This window comes from Diospyros lotus, chromosome 5 (genome assembly GCF_014633365.1).
Source record: "Diospyros lotus cultivar Yz01 chromosome 5, ASM1463336v1, whole genome shotgun sequence".
Lineage (NCBI taxonomy): Eukaryota > Viridiplantae > Streptophyta > Magnoliopsida > Ericales > Ebenaceae > Diospyros > Diospyros lotus.
Genome location: NC_068342.1, coordinates 30688880 through 30709835, shown reverse-complemented (window position 1 = coordinate 30709835; position 20956 = coordinate 30688880). Strand labels below are relative to the sequence as shown.

At 37.9% G+C, this 20956-nt stretch overlaps 2 protein-coding genes and 1 pseudogene across 2 annotated transcripts; all 3 read right to left on the bottom strand.

The window, feature by feature from the left end:
* Window positions 1–743: 743 nt before the first annotated feature.
* On the bottom strand, window positions 744–7422 carry LOC127802192 (uncharacterized). The gene is made up of 2 exons (XM_052337898.1): window positions 6599–7422; window positions 744–966 (listed from the first exon to the last, which is right to left on the bottom strand). Exons 1-2 carry the CDS (start codon window positions 7420–7422, stop codon window positions 744–746), a joined length of 1047 nt encoding a protein of 348 aa, XP_052193858.1.
* A 10234-nt stretch (window positions 7423–17656) lies between these two features.
* On the bottom strand, window positions 17657–18259 carry LOC127802191 (uncharacterized). The gene has a single exon (XM_052337897.1). It carries the CDS (start codon window positions 18257–18259, stop codon window positions 17657–17659), a length of 603 nt encoding a protein of 200 aa, XP_052193857.1.
* A 1174-nt stretch (window positions 18260–19433) lies between these two features.
* On the bottom strand, window positions 19434–20546 carry LOC127802190 (auxin-responsive protein IAA1-like; annotated as a pseudogene).
* Window positions 20547–20956: the final 410 nt, after the last annotated feature.

Below are 20956 nucleotides of genomic sequence, written 5' to 3'. Positions count from 1 at the left end.
AGGAGAAAGAAGTTGATCTGATGGATTGCAGCTCTGAAGTTTAAATCGCTAATATACTGACCAAGGCACTACCTAGAACCATATTTGAAGAGCTAAAGGTTGATTCTTGGAGTTAGTAGCAAACTTGCCAAGGATGGGTGATGGTGTTGTGACAAACTTGTTGTCACTGTAAAAAAATCTTTTTGATTAAATTAGATTTATTTAGATATTTTGAAAAAATGTGGTGAAACTTGATTTAAGCTTATTTTTTTGTAAAATGAGTGAATGAGCTTAATTTAAGATGCATTTCAGCAGATAAGAGTTGGTAGAGTTGGTAATGTGGTTGAAAGTCTTGGCTGTATAATCTCTATAAGTATGTTTTTGAATTAAAAGAAATCAGCACTTCCAAAGCTTTGTGTGTTCTTTATGTCAAAACCAACAACCCCAATGGTCTTTTTGTCATCATATTTGACTAAAAGAATGAGCGGCTACACTGCAGCATCAACCTCTAGAAACCCAGTGAAGGCCAACTCTTTTACTTGACATATCATAGTACTCTTGTGGTACACCAGTTTACACACTATAAACCACCAATTTGACCTTGATTGCGGCTCTTTTTAAGTAGTACACAACAAAAGGGGATCCAATACTGATAGAGTGACTGATCCAACCTCTTTTTGCATCCCAACAATGGTAACGTCTTCTTGGTCTTTGTCCAAGAAGTCTAAAAGGATGTTATTTCCCAATAATGCTCTTCAAATCCTTTAACAACTTCTTGATGTCTGCACCTTCTTTCTGGAGGCCAAGAATCCTTTAAAAGTTCCTGCCTCCCTTCTCCTGCACAGGGACAAAAGAAGTTGCTTGACATTTTCCTTCATCTGTGAGAGGATATCTTTAATGGCCACCCAAGCATCTAAGATCTTGAGATATCCATCCAAGGCCTCATCGCCAAATTTCTTATGGCTTTCATTGGCCAAGGTTTGCTGACTGTGAGGCAATGGAAACAAGTCATCGACACAAGCATATAGATATTAAAGGCCACTCGCCCTATTGCTCATTGATGACAATGATGACAATGAGGTAGATGTATCTTCAAAAGACCTCAATCTGCATAAATGTTCATTGAATCGAGGGATGAGTGGATGAGATCTAAATGGAAAACTAATAGAGCGTATGTGATAATGAGACTTTGATCTCAAATGAGAGGAAACCATTCTCGTTTAATGTTGGGAATATGGGTCAGAACTAGACCGGCATGCACAATTCAAATGCAAGTCTCCCCTTGGCATATTCTGGATATATATCATGAAGTAATGTAGAAGCTGTAAGGAATCTCCATTTTCTTAATCATCAAGGAAAGGTAAATGCCATATCTTGATGCTTATACCATATATGCCTCCCCATCATCAGTAAAATGCCCCGTATTTTGTAGTGTTAAGTAAGTTTGGCTTGAGAAAATATCACATTTCAAAGGATTATGAAAGTCTTGAGATAAAAGTGGAATTTCTGAACCAGGGGCAAAATCGTAAATACAGAAGTTTGGGTAAAAGTGTAATTTACCTAAAATCTTGGGGTATTAGCGTAATAAATCCTTTCTCCAGTGGCATAAGTGCAACTAAAAAATAGCTCGAAGACCAAGTTGAAAGGGGTCTAAGTGTAATTACTAAAAAAGTTTGGGCCAAAGTATAATTCTTGAAACATTTTTTCTAGGGGCATTTGGAAGATTCAAGAAAAGCCTCATGATGACTTTAGAGATAAGGATAAAGCTATATGATGACTTTAGAGATAAAGATAAAGCCTCATGATAATTTTAGAGATAAGGATGAAGCTACATGATGACTTTAAAGATAAAGATAAAACCTTATGATGATTTTAGAGCTAAGGATGAAGCTATATGATGACTTTAGAGATAAGGAAAAGCCTCATAATGACCTTAGAGATAAGATAAAGGCTCATGATGACGTTAGAGATAAGATAAAGGCTCATGATGACTTTGGAGATAAGATAAAGGCTCATGATAATGTTAGAGATAAGATGAAGGCTCATGATGATTTCAGAGATAAGATAAAGGGTGAAGTCTCATGATGACTTTAGAGATAAGATCAGATTTGATTTGGATAAGATTTGATATAATTACTACAAAATCCAAGCCTATAAATAGGGTGTTCATAGCCAAGGGTTTTCTCATTCAAAGTTGTGAGTAGTTCGGGCTTAGTGGATAGAGGGCTTTTAAAGTATACGCGAGGCATCACACGTGTAGAGCACTTGGGTAGCGCATGAGGGCATGTAAGGAGGTGGTTTGGTCAAAAGACTTGAGGACTTGCACAAAAATCGAGGTTGGGCACAAGATTTGAGGTGTTTTAGGTTTCATTACAAGTGAGTAGTTCTATCCTAAAACTTGGTTTTGTTTCTTCCTAAACTTGATTTGATTACATGCAAAAGGATTTTGTTACATGTGAATGGTTTAATCTGTGATGGTTGTTTTTATGAGAGAGGTCTGTCCTTAAATGTTTTATGCATGTGCATTGAATTTTGTGCGATAAGTTATATACATGAAATGTTGTTTTAAATGATGCATCGAGTTATGGTATGTGGCATTGGCATGTGTTTGTGTTGTTCATATGGGATGTCAACCTGGGATGTTGTCCGGATAGTGTAGTCGTAATTCTCCAAGGGTGTTACCGGAATAACGTACAGTGGTATCCTATGTCAGGTGTGCTTGTCGGGATGGATGCCTAGGGTTCCGTGCTAGGTTGGGTGGCAAGAGAAGTTACACTAGGGTGACTGGTTATCCATGTGAGATATGGGTTGGGAATGGGTAATTTTTTCGAAATGCTTTTGAGTGGGAATGTAATCCCTAACATGATTGTGGTGAGTCGGGTTCCTACATTGATGTTGATCCTTCTGGGCCGGAACTGGTAACGATTGTTCCCGAGGTGTCGGGAAGATGCGTTGACTTTGCCCCTCTTAAGCTAGAATTGTGTTGTGCCAATGTGTCGGTGTGGTGATATTGCTTTTAAAGATATTGCACTTTCCCTGTGGTTGGGTTAAGCGCTGTGTGGGATTCGCTTGGGCTGGGACTTGTCTGGTTATGTTGTTTTGTTTTGTGTTTTGCATACATTCATGAAAATATGTTTTGAACTCTTACTTAGATGATTCAACATCTAATTTAGATTATGTCCCTGAAATATTCAAATGTTCTAGGTGAAAGCAGCGGTGCTAAGGGAAAATAAGTTATCAAGATGTAGTTGTTATTTACATAGGTGATCTTTAGCATGATTCCGTTGTTATGGTTTAGAGATGTGTACCCGCGTATTACGTTTTGATGATGTCATGTTAAGCGATGATGCGATTTCAATATTATGAATAAAGGAATTACGATTATGTATCATTTGAAGTTTCGATCTAGATTATGCATTTATGATGAGTTACATGTCTTAATTTATTTATTATTAAGTTTGATATACTAAGAAGGTGTAACAAGATTGTCGGGGAACGATTTATACATGAAGTTTATATTGAAAAAAAAATATATGCTCAAAATCTAACTTTTGGAAATGCGAGGCGCTACAGCCAAAACTTAAAACTACCATCAAGTCCTTAATTTATTTGAAATCACATGCATATCATAGCAAGACCACTATAAAATATATAGTAATAACACCTATAACAATAATCCATAAAATTACATTACACGAGTGGCATGACGCGGCTGTTTCATTTTATCGTCATTTTCAATGAGCACATGTGTGCAGCTCTTAAAGATTTTTATATCAGAGGTTGAAGGAGACAAGAAGAACCTCAGCATTTTCAGTTCTACACGAGTGGCAATGTGATCTTGATTTGGTCTTACCAATCAATGCCCTAGCAAAGTTCGTGCAATATTGTCTCCCTCCTGCCAGCACAGCTTTACATCCATTTACTATAATTCATAAAATCCATACCCTACACACAAGATATGCTTTGCTGTAATAACTGCTGCATCGTGTAATCCATATATAGAATAAGCAGCACACGACTGGCAGTCTCTAGTTCCAGGCACGGCCAATACTCTTATATTCTCTTGTCTTCTTCACCCCACAAGTTCTTGATCTACTTCTTTGTTTTTCTTTTCCTTTCTTTCCCTTTTTGGAGTGTTGAAGTTTTATTTTCCGCTTTGGTTTGGTGAAAACAAGTTTAGTAATGCAAGTGTCATCTTAACAGTTTATATTATTGGGATCTTAAAATCTTTTTCCTCTCTCTCTCTCTCTCTCTCTCTCGTTTTTGAGAATCTTCTATCTTCATTTTCCTCAAGGCATCTCAAAGTTCAATAGAACTCCACATTTAGGAATGGTTTATAATAAAAACTTCTTGTGAAAGCTGCTATGTTACAAAGAATTATTCTGTGTCCTACTTTGATGGGCGAATGTTGGCCATGGCAATGTCTGTGTCCTAAAAGGTCCAAGACTAACTGCCCACATTTTGAAAGTCAGAAAATTGATTAAAAACTAATCCTGATATAAATTATAGCAGGCTCCAGTATCATATGTCATTGAAGACACTATGCAAGTAGAATATGCGATTCATGAGTAGCTGAGTGTAGATAGAAGAAAAGGTTAAGAGCACCTCTCTCTCTCTCTTTTGCCTTATTTGTTCCACTCAGTAGACATGCATCTCCTTTCTGTCCTTTTAGTCTTCTGGAGGACCGAAGTGCCATATTTCTTAGACTTCATATCATTGATTCCAGAAGGAACTTCTTTCGGTTGCAAAGGGGGTTTATTCATGAGAGGAATTTGAAATTGGGTTGATAATTATGAGGAACTTAGCACGAAATTAAGTGCCCAATCACATGTGCTGGTTAAATTTTTATTTGCACGCAGAGCTGATGCAACCTTGAAAAATTAGCAGTTACTAGAAGAATTTTAGGATGTTGATTAGGGACACTATCCGACGATGCAAGTTTGGACAGCATCATTTGCGTAACCAAAGGCCACTCCCATTGCTTTGTCATGGTTTTTCTTCCAGCGATGGAAGACAAGAAGCTAGGACCTAAAGACTAAAGCTGTTTTGACTTCTTCAACATTGTTTACAGAGGCCACTTCCTGGCCCTTCCTCGTGTATACTTTTTGATATCCTTACTGTTAAATTGTAAAAATTATTATTTAAATTCCAAAAACATTCATATCAAATCATCAAGGATAAATAAATAATAAACAAAAACGTACTTGAATCCATAACGATTATCTCTATTTAGATCCGTGCGGTGAGCCTTCTAGATCAACACGAATTTCTAAGAGAATCCTTTAAGTTTCTCTTTGCAACTCGTTTTTTATAATGGGATACAGAAACAAAAAAACTGATTCATTCGTGTGAGCTGTGAACCATAATCGTTGTATTTATAGAGGTAACAACCCGTTACCCTATTGATAATTCTGTTTCAACTCATCAAGAAAACAGATTTATTCTTTAAATCTCTACACATTAAAGGCTCACACCCTGTTAGATATATTAAAGTCTAAATGACCCAAAACTTAACAAATCACTTTTTAATTGGGCTTAAAATTATTTGACAGGCTGTGATGCATAATTTTTCTCATATATGGCCAACGTTGGATTAAGGATCCAACACTTACACCTCAAATCCCTTGAGCCTTGTGGACTGACTTCCTCACCTTTTTCCTATGGTCTAAGAGCAGCCACAACCTTGCTTCAAAGATCAAACTCATTGCCCCCTGGTGTTGATTTTCACTTGGTTTTCTGCCCAATAATTAGGCTATTGGCAACCATATGCCTGGTTGTTGCTAAAAGAAGCTAGTTTGCAAGATTCGCACGGCTTTCCCATGGCTTTCCATGGAGAGAGGATGGCTAATACAAAAAGACCATCTGCCAATTGGAAAGACCAACAACACAATGTTATGTTTCTCAACCATTAGCAATATAGAATTAGTATTTGAATCTCAAAACTATTTAGTTAATTGATGTTTAATCATCTCTTCAGACAACTGGAATCTCCACATCTTTGAAACCATTGAACTACAGATGTGGCCTCAATTATAAAATACATGATTTGAACAAGAAATGGAGTTGGTAAGCCAAACACTTCCCTGCGCCCCCCCCCCCCCCCAAAAAAAAAAAAAGAAAGAAAGAATGAAAGAAAAGGAGTCTCAACTCAAACTCAAACTGTAACTGTGATGCAACTTTCATATATACTTCCAAACTCACATCTTTTACATTTCAACAACAGCTATCATAAAATTTTCAGTTCATTCAACAAGTCAGGCTTCTTTCTAGCCAGAACATTTGTATATTTTCTTCCAATTTCATATTTTCCATAACAAAACTGGGGAACTAACAAATTAAGGTGGAATGAGATATTGCTTTCAGTTTCAAGGGATAAATGAATAAATAGGGGAGACGACAGAAATATCGTATATGCAAAACTTTTGCCGAGTATATTGATTTGTAATTGCTGGGATAATTACAGAGTAGATTTTGTTTCTCATTTACACTGATCTAGTGTGAACATCTAATGAAGGATTGGCTTCTGGCTGAGCTTTGGATGCTCCAGTATTGGCCCCCTGACTCTCTTGACTAGTGATTGAGAATGTTGAGCAGGGAAACTCTGGTTTTTATTAAATGCCTCATTAAGCGCTCTAGATTTTCTTCTAGACCTTGAATGCTCAACTCCAACTTTCCTATCTGTTGCACTACCTCAATGGTTCTTTTGTCGTCAGATTTGCTTGACACAATGAGTGACTGCACTGCAGCATCAACCTCCTGAAATTCAGTAACAGCTATTTCTTTGGATTGACATGCTTCATTCTTCCAGTGCATCAGTTTGGACACCAAAGACCAGCCATTTTGTCTCGATTCTGGAATTGTTCCAGCAGCATATGACAAAAACGAGCTCAACACTGCTAGAGTGGCTGCTTCAACCTTTTTTAGCAGGCTAACAATGGCAACAGTTTCTTGGTCTGTGTCTGAGAGCAGGTCTTCGTTTTTGATGCTCTTCAAATCCTTCACCAACTTCTTGATGACCTTCTGCACCTTCTTTCTGGAGGCCAAAAATTCTCCAACATTAACTGCATTCCTTTTCCTACGTAGGGAGGAAACAAGTTCTTTGACGTCTTCCTTTGTCTGTGAAAAGATATCTTTAGTGGTTGCACAAGCATCCAAGAGTTTGAGATATCCATCCAAGGCCTCTTCAACCAATTTCTTATGGCCTTCATGGGCCAAAGTTTGTTGAGTGTGCGGCAACAGAAGCAAGTCAGCAACACAATCATACAGATCCTCAAGCCCACTAGCCCTGTTCCTTAATGATGGCAATGAGGTGGATGTACCTTCGGAAGAACTTAGTCTGCATAAATGTTCATTGAACTGAGGGATGAGTGGATGAGATCTGGATGGCAAACTGATAGAGCGGACATGATAATGGGACTTTGATCTCAAAGGAGAAGAAGCCATTTTTCTTTCTGATTTGGACTACGGCTTAACCCTGGAATGCTCAATTCAAATGTGCCCCTTCCTTTGGTGTATCCTCTATCTATTTATATCATGAAACATACGAGACACAAGGAATCTCACCATTTCAATTATATGGGAGCATTAATGATGTTTCACTATGTCTCCCCGCCTTCTAGGTCATCTTAATTTATTTGAAGCCACATGCACACCATAGCGTATTGAAAGCCAACTTGATTACCATCCGATGCATTATCATCAGGTCGACGTCTTGATGAAGACTTTCAAAATGAATGTTCATCTGATTGTTGCACAAGAGGCTGGCAATATCTGCACAAAAAAAATATGATACCTGATTAGTATTACACAAAATAAATGTGACTGCCTCTGATCTGATAGGCAGCCAACACACTCTTCGTCATTGTTTAAAACATTTGGGATTAAAAATTTCAATACTAATCTCCTGTCCCTTTTTTTTTTTTTTTTTAATTACTAGATCATTACCCACAAGACAAATGGAATCTTGACAGCCTTGATTATATTATATTACACAGAGTCCTCGTGTGATCTTGTTTAATTAGTACTAAACAGACGTTAAATTCCAGAGGCCAATCCAAGGCTTGACATGATTAAAAGTTTAAACCTAGAAAACTAAGGGTTTCTTACAGAAGCAAAAATTAAAAGGTGAAGGTTGCCTTGCCTTGCCTTGATTCAGGCACCTGGTTAAACCCATATAAAATTGGCTTGATTGCTGAGAGTACTGGATTTCTAAACTTGAAGCCCCATTCTTCTGAATGCCAATGCCTTAATTGCAATTAAATATTCAGAAGAGCTTTAAATGGAACTTATTAAAAATATTACTTTAATTTCCATCTGATTGATTCATCTGTCATTTACAAGGCTTCTCCCTAGACGACAAAACTTGGATGCACATAGACATGCATCTTACTTTTTCAAACTAGTGGCTGAGAATGTTGAGCAGTGAGACTGTTGCAATTTGAAAGGAAAGAACACAGATAGAGAGAGAAAGATGTGCAGCACAAACGTGAGGAATAAGATGCATAAAAATCAAATAACTTCTGAAATCCTTACAGAATAAATAGAGAATAGAAAATTCAAATCACTAAGATCATAACTAGAAGTTATCCCATGATCACAGCGAACAACTAACCACTTCCTAGAAAAGTGGAACTAACTTGACTTATTCAAATGCAAGGTAAAACAAAAACAAAACACTTGAAATCCACATCAACATCTACTCCTAAACACGTCAACTAACACTCCTCCTTGTTTAGGAGCTGCAAACACCAAGTTTAGCTCTTAAATCTTCAAACCGGCTAGCTGGCAAAGGTTTTGTGAACATCTCTACCACTTGACATTCAGACTTGCAGTAGACCAACCTCACTTCTCCAATTTGCTATACTTCTCTTAGGAAGAAAAGCTTGATATTAAAGTGCTTTGTCTTCCCATGAAACACTGGATTCCTTGAAATGGCTATGGCAGCCTGATTATCAACAAGAATCTCAGTGTTCTCCTTCTGCTTTAGGTTTAGATCAACCAAAATTTTCCTTAACCATAGAGCTTGATTTACAGCTACTGTAGCAACAATGAATTCAGCCTCTGCAGTTGACTGAGCCACTATGTCCTACTTCTTTGAGCAACAAGAGAATGCACCAGACCTAAGGAAGAAACAATATCCTAAAGTGCTCTTTAGATCATCTACAGAACCTCCCCAATCACTGTCTGAATACCCTATTAGCTTGAATTCCTCACACTTCTCGAACTTAATTCCAAAATTACAGGTATTTTTAACATACCTTAACACCCTTTTAGCTGCTTTGAGATACATTTCAATAGGATAATGCATAAACCTTGACAAAATGCTTACTGCATTCAAGATGTCAGGTCTGGTGGCTATAAGGTACATGAGGCAGCCAACCATGCTTCTAAACTGCACCTGATCTACTCCTTCTGTTCCATCATTCTTCCTTAGCTTTTCCTTAGCATTCATAGGAGTATTCATGCCCTTGCATTCTTCAAGGTTGAACTTATTTAGAATCTCCTTAGCATACTTTTTCTGGCATATGAAGATTTCATGATCTTTTTGCCTGACTTCCATTCCCAAAAAGAAAGCCATCAACCCCAAGTCTATCATCTCAAAGAGCTCCCTCATTTCCTGTTTAAACTGCTGAATCATGCTCAAATTGCTCCCAGTCACCAGCAGGTCATCAAGTTATAGTGACACAACAAGAATCTCAGATTCAATCTTCTTTACATATAAAGTTGACTCTGACAAGCTTTTACAGAAGTTCAAGTTCTTCAAGTGCTCATCAATCCTGCTATACCAGGCTCTAGGAGCCTGTTTTAAACCATAAAGGGCTTTCTTTAGGAGATAAACCTTGTCTTCTTCTCCCTTTTTCACATAACCCTCAGGCTTATCAACATAAATCTCTTCCTCCAAATATCCATTTAAAAAAAAGCAGACTTCACATCAAGTTGATACACCTGCCAACCCATCTGTGCAGCAATAGGAAGAAGAAGTTTGATGATGTACAACCTTGCAACTGGAGCAAATGTATCAGAATAGTCAACTCCAGGTATTTGTGCATACCCTTTCACCACAAGTCTTGCCTTGTACTTGTTGATTGTCCCATCTGTATTGAGCTTTGTTCTGAACACCCACTTAACCCCAATCACCTTTCTGTCTTGAGGTTTATCAACAAGCTTCTAGGTTTGGTTCTTTTCTATCATGAACAACTCCTCCTCCATTGCTGCTCTCCATTCCTTGCTTTGTTTGGCCTCATCATAGCTGGTAGGTTCACAAACAGCTACATCGCACCTTTGATAAACATCAGTGAGTAGCCTGGTACCTTTCACAGGTCTGTCATCCACAGAATCTTCATAATTCACCAAATTCTGATCTGTAGAGACAAAGTCAGTTAGCTTTAAATTCTGCCTCTCTTTTGCTTTGTCATTCCAATCCCACTCTTCTTCTTCAAAGAACTGAACATCTCGGCTTACAACTATTTTATCATTCTGTGGTTGGAAGACTCTATAGGCTTTGGATGTAGAGTTGTACCCAATAAAGACTCCAGGGAGTGCTTTTTCATCCAATTTATCCCTTTTGACATGAGGCACATGAGTGAAACACAAGCTGCCAAACACTTTGAGATGGAGTAAACTTGGTTTGTAACCATACCAAGCTTCAAAAGGTGTCACATCTCCCCCTACCCTTGAGAGAAGCCTGTTTTGCAAGTACACTACTGCATTTGCAGCTTCTGCCCTTAGTTTTTTAGGCAGATTTTTCTCATACAGCAAGCATCTAGTCATTTCCAGTATATACCTGTTCCTTCTCTCACTCACTCCATTTTGTTGTGGAGTGTATGGGGTTGTTAACTGATGATGTATGCCTACATCTTCACAGAAATTGTTGAAGGCCTCAAAAATATACTCTCTTCCATTATCAGACCTCAAAACTTGAATCTTCACCCCACTCTCATTCTCAACCTTAGCTTTGAACTTCCAAAATGCTTGTGCAACCTCTGACTTGTGCTTCAAAAAATAGATCCAGCACATTCTAGTTAAATGATAAATGAAAATAGCATAATAAAGGCTGCCATTTAATGAAAGGGGTTCTTTAAGGGTCAACTATGTCTGTATGAACTACCTGCAGCTTCTTAGTGGCTCTCCAAGCTACTTTAGGAAAGGGTTTTCTGGATTGTTTTCCTGTTTGGCAGGCCTTACAAGATGGGACTTGATTTACAAGTTCTAGAAGTCCTATAGCTACTTCATTTGACTTCATTTGCAATAGGCCCTTATAATTAAAATGCCCTAACCTCTTATGCCACAACTCAGAGATGTTACCCTTTACTGAAAAAGCAATTTGCCCTCCTCCAATGGATTTAGAGCAAAGCTTTTTCCACTCATCCTTATTCTAAACAAAGTTATCCCTACTGCATCTTGAATTAAACAGGTTTTTCTCTCAAACAAAACTTTGTTTCCATTTTCAATCAACTATCCCACACTTAGTAAGTTCTGATCTATTTCAGGTACATAAAGCACATCAAAAATTAACTTTGTACCAAGACAAGTTTGAATGGCTACAATACCTTTTCCTCTTACTGCTATGTATTTGCCATCACCCACTCTGACCTTTGATGAGCTTGCAGGATCATGAACGAGGAAACAAAGCATGCAACGGAAGCGTTTTAAGATCAAAAACGTTCCTCGTATTGATAAGAATCTAGGAGACTTACTTTTGCGGCGGATTACCGGACGGAATGGAGCGATGGGAGCTTCTTCGCGTTGTGGAGACGACGGCTGTCCTGCTAGCCTTCGGCTTCGTCGCATCAGAACTCAAACGCACCCTTTCGATCTTCCGGAGTATGACTCGAACTCGTGGCCTCTCTTCGGTGAAGAAGAATGAAAAACGACTTAGATGAAAAACAACTAAAGAGAGATATATATAGGGAGAACCCTAGGGTTAAAACCCTAGTGGGCCAAACCCTAATGGGCCAAGATCTTTTAATTAATTTTCTAATTGGGTTAGCCCAATTAATTAATTAAAAACCCTAATGAACTATTATTTTATTCTAGCCCAATGGACCATTCTGAATAAAATAATTCTCTCTCAATGTAATTCATCCAACAAGCCAAATGTATTAAAAAATACATGAGTTACATCGAGCTACCCCGGGGACCAAAAGACAAATTATTCACGGCTACTAAAATGACCAAAATATCCCTGCTACCTAGTAGCTATATTTTGTCATTCTAAGTGTTCCAACTATCACCATATGGTAACACTGACCCCACGAATAATTTTGCATATGCCATGTCTTTGACCTACTAGTGTAATGACGAAAATACCCCTCTGCGTAACACCCATCATTTAGAAAGGAATAATGTACTAACACCTTTCTAAATGACTTCTACCATCCTTAGATCACTAGTCCAATAATCCGTGACTACTCGAATGTACTTGCTTATCACTGGGAGCTACCCAGAAGCACACATTCTTAAGTCACGTTCCCAGGGCCCTGAATTATTCGATTATTCTTGGACAATCACAAGGGGGTGAATCACAGAAACTATCTTGTATTAGTCTGTCTTAGCTAATTAGAAACCATACTCCCAACTCAAAAGGATATTGATCTTTGATAGACCTCACCTACAATGAATCTAAGAATATAGCTCTAGGTTCACTAGACCACCAACTAATACTCAAGTATTAGAGTACTCGTCCACGTAGTAGCAGTGATAGACTAGCTCCATGATAATTAGTACTTTGTCATTAGCTTCTATCACAGGTCCACTCTACGCATTCCAAATGCGCTTGTACAATTAGAGTAAACGGACTGTTTACTGGCTAAGGCAAGCCATCCTCCATTAGGATCTATTGCACAATGATCTTATCATGATAGAATGCCCAGTTCTATCAAAAGATCAAGAGAAATATTTTCTTGCTTATTAAGTACCCATGATTCATGCCTAACTGTGAAGAACGACCCATCACATGAATCACTTACTTAATAGCATGGACACCTTTCCAACAATTAAATGCAAATAATATATGTGCCATACACTGAATAAAAGAAACATCATTACCATAAATTAAACAAAACGTGTCTTTAGGGCATACATTTCCAACAGAGCTTGCCTTACCCAATTCAGTGAAGAGCTCTTTTGTAACACCCCACTTTTCTCTTACCGAGCGTGTCACTATGCTGGGTTCCATAATTTATTTTTTTTCTTTTTTTCTCGGTACATAACTTAACCTTAAGTACCAAATTCCAAACAAAACCCCCAGCAATTCATTAAAAATGCGGAAGCAATAATCGAAACATGATATGGTACATAATCAATTCACTTTATTTATAACATAAGAATCCGTACCATAGTTAATATCATATCCTTAATATTGAAATACATAAATACATGGAGATTCTATAATATTCTAGCAAGACTAATCATCAATAAAGCATCAGCTAAAACATATCTGAGTCAGCTCGCTAAATCCATCGGCCACGCCATCACGTGCCGTCATATCTCAACCTGCTTCTTGCCTAAGCTGCAAGTCTAAACTTGAACGTTGAATGTTTCAGGGGCATAACCCATTCGAAGATGAAACTTCTAGTGAGGGTCCAAAACATATATACGAATGCATAATGCAATAACATCAACAACATTTGCTCTTAGTGTAACTTCCCTGGCCCGCAAGCCCGGTTAGGAATCCTAGATAAATCCCGAACTTCTGTAGGATAAGCCTAACATTATTCCCTCAACGCCCTTGGGGAATTACGGCTACACTCTAGAGGCGATATCCCATTCCCATGCACAAACATCAATATGACAATAACATCATGTCATGCAATTATCACGACTTTCCATGCAACATATAAAAAATGAATATTGCATTCATAACAACATGCATATATAACATGTTGGTCCCTTGACACACACAATGGCCACTCAAGGGGGGGTGAATTGAGTGATTAAAAACTTATTGAATCGATTCTTTCCTTTTTAAAACTCTTGAGATTTTCTTATACACAAAATACACTTGTTATAAATATATATGTTGTTTGGAAATGATAGCAATATAAATACACAAACAACCACAATATAGACACAAGATATATAGTGGTCCGGTGTATCCAACACCTACTCCACTCTCTCAAGGTCAAACCGACACTTGAGGTTCCACTAAAAACCACCACTAGGTTTCCACACAAGAACAGCTAACAAACTTGTACACCCCGAGGTTTCCCCTTAGCTCACCCCGAAAACTATTACAACACAATAATACACCTAGATTACTTCGGCTCTAGGATGCCACTCACAATTCACAATCTAATACAAATAAATCAATCCTATGTCCAACACACTTGGACTAGAATGGATATCAATACAAGAACAATATACAAGCCAAAATGAAATGATACAATTTACCAATAAGAAGAAAACTTCTTCTTTGCCTTGAGGCTCCAATGGATAGATCTTTGTAGCTCCTTGGGCCTTGGATTGCTTTGATTGAGTGCTTAAGAGCTTGGGTGTGCTTTAGGAAGATAGGAAATGGTAGAGCATTAGCCTTCTCAAGATTTCTCCTTTTGATATTTATATTGAGGCTCCAAAAACGACCTGCAACGGCTCCAAAAATCCAACCGTTGGAGTCTGGCAGTCGACTGTTCTAACTGACAGTCGACTCCGCGACAACCATAGTCGACTCCCGCTGCCGACAGTCGACTCTCGCTCAACCCACAGTCGACTTTCTCACAGACAGTCGACTCTCATTGGCCTATAGTCGACTAGCCAAAACCCACTCTTGGCTACCTCGACTCTGCATAAACAATGCTTGGCTATATCTACTGATGCACATCCACAGTCGATTGCCATTTTGACTTACAGTCGACTGTCCCTCACCGGGAGTCAACTCTCAGTCCAGATTTTAGAAAAATAAGATTTGTTTTGATAATACAATACATAGCATAAATTCATTACAAGATATTTACATTCATTTAGTTTAAGTAAATGCCCACATTTTCTTTTATTTATATTTTACCTTCCATTTACTTTAATACATAAATGTAAATAACAAAGTACCCCCCATTTGGATTCAATAAAAATATCTAAAAAATCAAAATCCAAATAGATAAGAAAGTAGATTTTGGGTTTTAGAACAAATTCCGGTTTTGACGATTTTAGCACTTCCAAATACATACTTTCCATTACTTGAAAAATTCACTAAAACTCATTTTCACAATAATGAATACTAGCTATGAAAATACCCGGAGTTAGTTTTCTAAAAGGAAAACATTTTCTTATATGTTCCCTTATAGTGTGCTAATATTCTACTTAGAATCAAATAGCATTTCTTGGTTCGTTTTGATACACAAAATACTATAATACTTAACAAGTATCAAAAATCCATTAGGGGTTTTAAACATACTAAAAATAGTTTTACTAAAATTATGTTTTGTTAAACATCAAAATACACAATAGGTTGATTGGAGCAACTTGGCTCAACATAACAAACATATCTTGAATATGAGTTCTTGGGAGAAAACCACTCACAAAACCATAGCTAGGATAGGAAAACTCATCTTCGCCTAAAAGACCAAGATACCTCAAAAAATGCGCATGGCCTCAATATGCGTGCCCGATCTCGATTCTCGTGCCAACTCTCAAAAGTTGCACCAATCATATCATCTCGATTACCTCAATCATCAAAATAATATTTCATCACTAAATATCCTCAATATTCCATTTATTTCATTTTTCCTTTCCAAAAATCCCAATAAATACCTCGGGACTATTTTCTCAAATCTAATTTCACAACAATTCATTATAGGCTATGAACTTCAAGGAAAAAATACTGAACTTACCCGGATGTTGCATTTTTACGCAAAACGAGGTTCTTTGATGCTAAAATCGAGATATCGAGAATCCCAACTTCAAAACTTTTTGCATGGACCTCCATAAAATATTTTTCTGGATTTTTTTTATATTTTTTTCAGAATTTTCCTGAGCCCCACGCGCCCCAACATGCTAGGGCGAGTGGCCGCGCGTGAAGGACCTTGTGTGACAGGCACGCGCCGGTCGTCTTCTCCGGCGACGGCCGAGCTAACGATCGGGGCTGACTCCACCCGCATTTTCCCCCGGTCCAGTCGATCACAATGGTATGGTTTTCAGGCCGAAAGGAGCACTGGAGCACGGCCAACTGGCCGTTTGAATGCTCGGCCAAGCGGACCGCCCCCTTTTTCCGGCGACCCTTGAACAGCCTTCAAACTTGCTCCAAAATGCCTCAAACTTACCATAAATTCTCTACACCTCATGGGCTTCAAAAGCCCCTTATTTTGGGCGGCCAATTCGTTCAATAACATGGTCGATTTGAAGCTCAAACTCTTCCAATTTTTGGCCTCCTTCAACGCCTATTTATAGGCAAAATTAAACCCTCAAACGCCCTTGGCCGCCTTACGCGACCTCTTTGGAGCTTCAACCTCCCCTAGATCAACCCTTAAATGACCCTAGCCGACCACCAAACCAAGTTGCAGGCGTGCGAATATCCGGCCACTTTCGGCCGCTTTTCATTTTGCTTTTTTGGCCAACCCATTGGTCGTTGTCAGCCAGACCTTTACAAAAGTTGGTCCCAAGACCACCCTCGTGCCATCTTGTGCCTTAGATAGCCAGTCCGTGACCATCCGTGCCATGGTTGGATTCTCATTGGCAAATCTTTAAAAAATTTCACTTTAGCCCCTCAACTTTTGGGCTATCTCACTTTGGCCCCTTTCACTTAACCCCTCAACTTCGAACAATTGCATTTAGGTTCCTCGAGTCCTAAAACTTTCATTTAACCCCTGAGGATTCCGAAAAAATATCGTTTTAGCCTCCCTCTAGCAATTTTGAAAAACTACACTTAGGCCCGAATCTTCGTTTTGGCCCTAAACCTTTTTGTTTCTTCCTGAAACCACTGAAGGGTTGTTCCTTTTGAAAAACCGAAGCCTCCCCAAGCTTTCGTTAACTTCCGAGAAGTCGTCTATAACAATTCAGTATTGAGCCTAATTGGCAGCTGTTATTTTGCTGTACCGAAAACTGTTACTGATCCGATTTCTTTCTGCATCATAAATCCTATCTTGGGGTGTTTGTTAATGCCACATCATTTTTCTTCGGCATGTCGACTCCAGGACACTCCCGATAGTCAATTCGGTCATCTATGCGGTAATAAATTATCGTTATATCCTCAATTTATCCTTAAATTTCATTTTTGCACCAAGATAAATTACCCTTGAGTCCTTTAGAATTTCTTGGGTATTACATCTTTGTTGTGGGTCATGTGGTTGGTGCAGCCACTATCTATCAACCAATTCTCACTTGAATTCATCCTGGAGAAGCCGGTTACCATAAAGAAGTGATCTTCCTCCTCTTGATCAACAACTTTGGCTTCTTCTTTATGTTGCTGAGACTTGGATCTGCAAATGATTGCTACATGCCCTTTCTGGTTGCACTTAGAGCACTTTGCATATGGAATTCTCCAGCATTTGAAAGGTGGATAGCCTTTCCTATTGCAGTGCTGACATGGAGGATGGGACTTCTTTTGAGTCTCATTTTTGCCATTAGCATCAGCTTGTGTAGCATTGGTGGCACTGTTTTCAGCATCATTTTTCTTGCCTTTTGTTGTGCTTTACTGCTTGACGGTTAAGGCTTCTTCAACTTCAATATCCTCCCTCATTTGCCTTCTCTACTCTTGTGCTTGAAGAGCATTTAGCAATTCTGCAAGAGCAATTTTTGACAAATCTTTAGTATTCTCAAGAGCAGTAATTGATGCTTCATACTTCTCAGGGACTGAGACAAGAATCTTTTCTACAATCCTTGAGTCTTTAAATTCTGCTCCCAGCAATCTAACTCTGTTTGCTATGCCCAACAACTTGTCAGAATAGTCCTTGATGGACTCAGACTCTCTCATCCTTTGAAGTTCAAATTCTCTTATTAAATTAAGAATTTGCATGCTCTTAATTCTTTCATCACTTGCATATTCACTCTTGAGATAGTCCCATATCTCTTTTGCTGATTTGAATGACATAATTCGAGTGAAAACTATTGGTGACACTGCTACAAATAGGCAAGCTTCTGCCTTTGATTTCCTGGTCTTTTTCTCCTTGTGTGCTTTTATTTTTGCCATAGTAGGATTAGCAGAAAGTGCAGGTATCTCATAGTCCTCTTCCACTGCCTCACAGAGATCTAGGGCCTCCAAATAGGTCTCCATGCGCACTGTCCACATCTGGTAGTTGGTGCCATCAAACACTTGTGAAGCAATTGTAGTCAGGTTGGATTCAAACTCCATGGATGCACAGGTCCCTTAAAGATAAAGTTCTGATACTACTGTTGCAATTTGAAAGGAAAGAACACAGATAGAGAGAGAGAGAGAAAGATATGCAGCACAAACGTGAGAAATAAGATGCATAAAAATCAAATAACTTCTGAAATCCTTACAGAATAAATAGAGGACAAAAAATTCAAATCACTAAGATCATGGCTAGAAGTTACCCATGATCACAGCAAACAACTAACCACTTCCTAGAAAAGTGGAACTAACTTGACTTATTCAAATGCAAAGTAAAATAGAAACAAAACACTTGAAATCCACATCAGCATGCACTCCTAAACATGTCAGCTAACAAAGACTCTGGTTCTGATTAAATGCCTGTACAAGCATCCTAGTTTCACTACAAGAATTTTGACTTTTAATGGAGGCCAAGACCGTCACTAAAAGTATAAAAACTCGTCACTAAAAGTTTTAGTGGCTGCCGAATTGGCCGCCACAAGCTGTCACTAAAAAGTCTGTCACAAATAGTATTAGTGACGATTATTGACTAGTCGTCACTAAAAATACTCCTTTAGTGGCGATTGAGTGTGACTGTCACAAAAAAAAATTTAGTGAGAACCACAGTCCTCCGCCACTAATGTCATTTTTTGTGACGGTCATGGCTGTCACAAGTAATCACTCTTTAGTGACGGCCACTAGTGACTGTCACTGTTAATTTTCTTTTGTGAGCGCCACCGTTGTCACAAATAATGAATTTTTTGTGACGGCTTCACTGGTTGTCACAAATGATAAGATTTTAATGATAGTTTTGGCCGCCACAAAATGAACATTTTTAGTGACCACTTTTTGTTGACCGCTACAAAAAATGATTTTTAGCTTATTTTGCTATATTTTAAATCCTATTAACTTAATACATTGCATCCAAAATAAACATTATTTTAATCATCAAGAAACTTCAGAACACTAATTTAAAATTTAATAACAATTAAGCAAACAACTCTAGTCAATTAATAATTGACTAGCACTTTATAATACATTATCATAAAAAAAAAACTTCTAACAATTTCCATTCACATTGTCATAAAAAAAAGACATCTATCAAGGGAACAAAGCAACAGCCTCTCTAGCTTGTCTCTGTCTGTTCATTCATTCATACACTGATGATGCAACTCTCCCAAGCATTTAAGCCTCTCTAGCCATTTGAGCATTTTGGATTTGGAGACATCCTTGCACCTGCATATCCAATAACCAATATTTTAAATTTATAACTAATTATACATAAAATAATATTATATTAATATTATTCACATAAATGTTATTCTTGCATATTAATCTTGATTTTTTATGGTTCTTAATTTATATATAATATATAAATGTTCATTAATAATAGGGTTTACCTGACCCAGTTGCCTCCATGGTCTTCATCAACCTAAGATGTTTTCACGATTCAACAAACATTCTGTCAATCACAAAAAAAAAGGAATAAATAAATACATAAGCTCATTCAATTCAAAACTTAATTACATAAATAAAAATTCCTTTTCAGATGATTTTGTATTTTTAATTTATACATATTCAAGTTTTTTTAATTAAAAATTAATATATATAATAACTAATTGAGGATTCAAGCAATTTAATCGACCTAAAAAATATTATTTTAATACCTATGATTTTACTCTGCATAATTAATGTTAACATTAAGTACTTAAATAATAGCACGTTTTATTTAGACGGGGAAGAGCAAATGGGTAAACTCTCTTCCATGGTACATCTCCTACAAGCATCCAGTCACTGTCCTTGTTCTCGTATGTAGCTACATACTCTGATCCGTTTACGGAGTCCAGAAGCTTCCTCTTGTTACCTGAACAAAGGCAGAAAGTAAAAAGACCAAATTAATTACCCCTGCAGAACCACAAACAATAGACAAACAAATCAAAAATCATAATGAACACAGAAAGATGTGAACTATTGTCTACATACAGATGCTGAAGACACCAAACACGTTGTTTACAACATTCATCAGCTGCTGGTAGCTGTTGTATGTCTCCAAGACGCCAAACACGTCCTTCACGTACTTGCTTGTTTTCATCACGGTTTTTCTGAACGATCTCACCGACGGCCATCCTATCACTAGCTTGGCTTCAACATCTTGGATGCTTGACCTCATCTCTGCTAATTGATGCATAACCTTGTCGAAATTGTCTGCCTTCTTATAGATGACTGAACCCAATGCAACATCGACCTTGGCAAACTCATTTCCTTGTCCTTCCTCATCTTGGAATGAAACATTTTTATTTTGCACCATCCTGGAAACTAAAGACCAGCCTCTTTTCCTGGATCATCTTCTTAGTATTCTTTCTGGAGGTTAGATATCAATGAAAGTCATCCATATCGCTTTCTCAGTGTATCGATGATAGAAGATACCCCACATCTTGCTTTATCTATGAGAAAACAACTTTAGCAGTGGCACACACATCCAACATCTTGAGGATCCTTCCACATTCTCATCAACCATTTCTCATTGTGGTCTTGGACCAAGGCTTGTTGGATGCTTGGCAGTAGAGACAAATCCGTTACACAAGCATACAAACCTTTAAAACCATCCAGTTGGTTGCTTAGTGATAGCAAAAATGAAGATGTAGCAGCTTCAGGAGTTCTTACTCTGCATAACTGCTCATCAAACTCAGGAATTAGGGGATGAGATGTAAGAGGCAA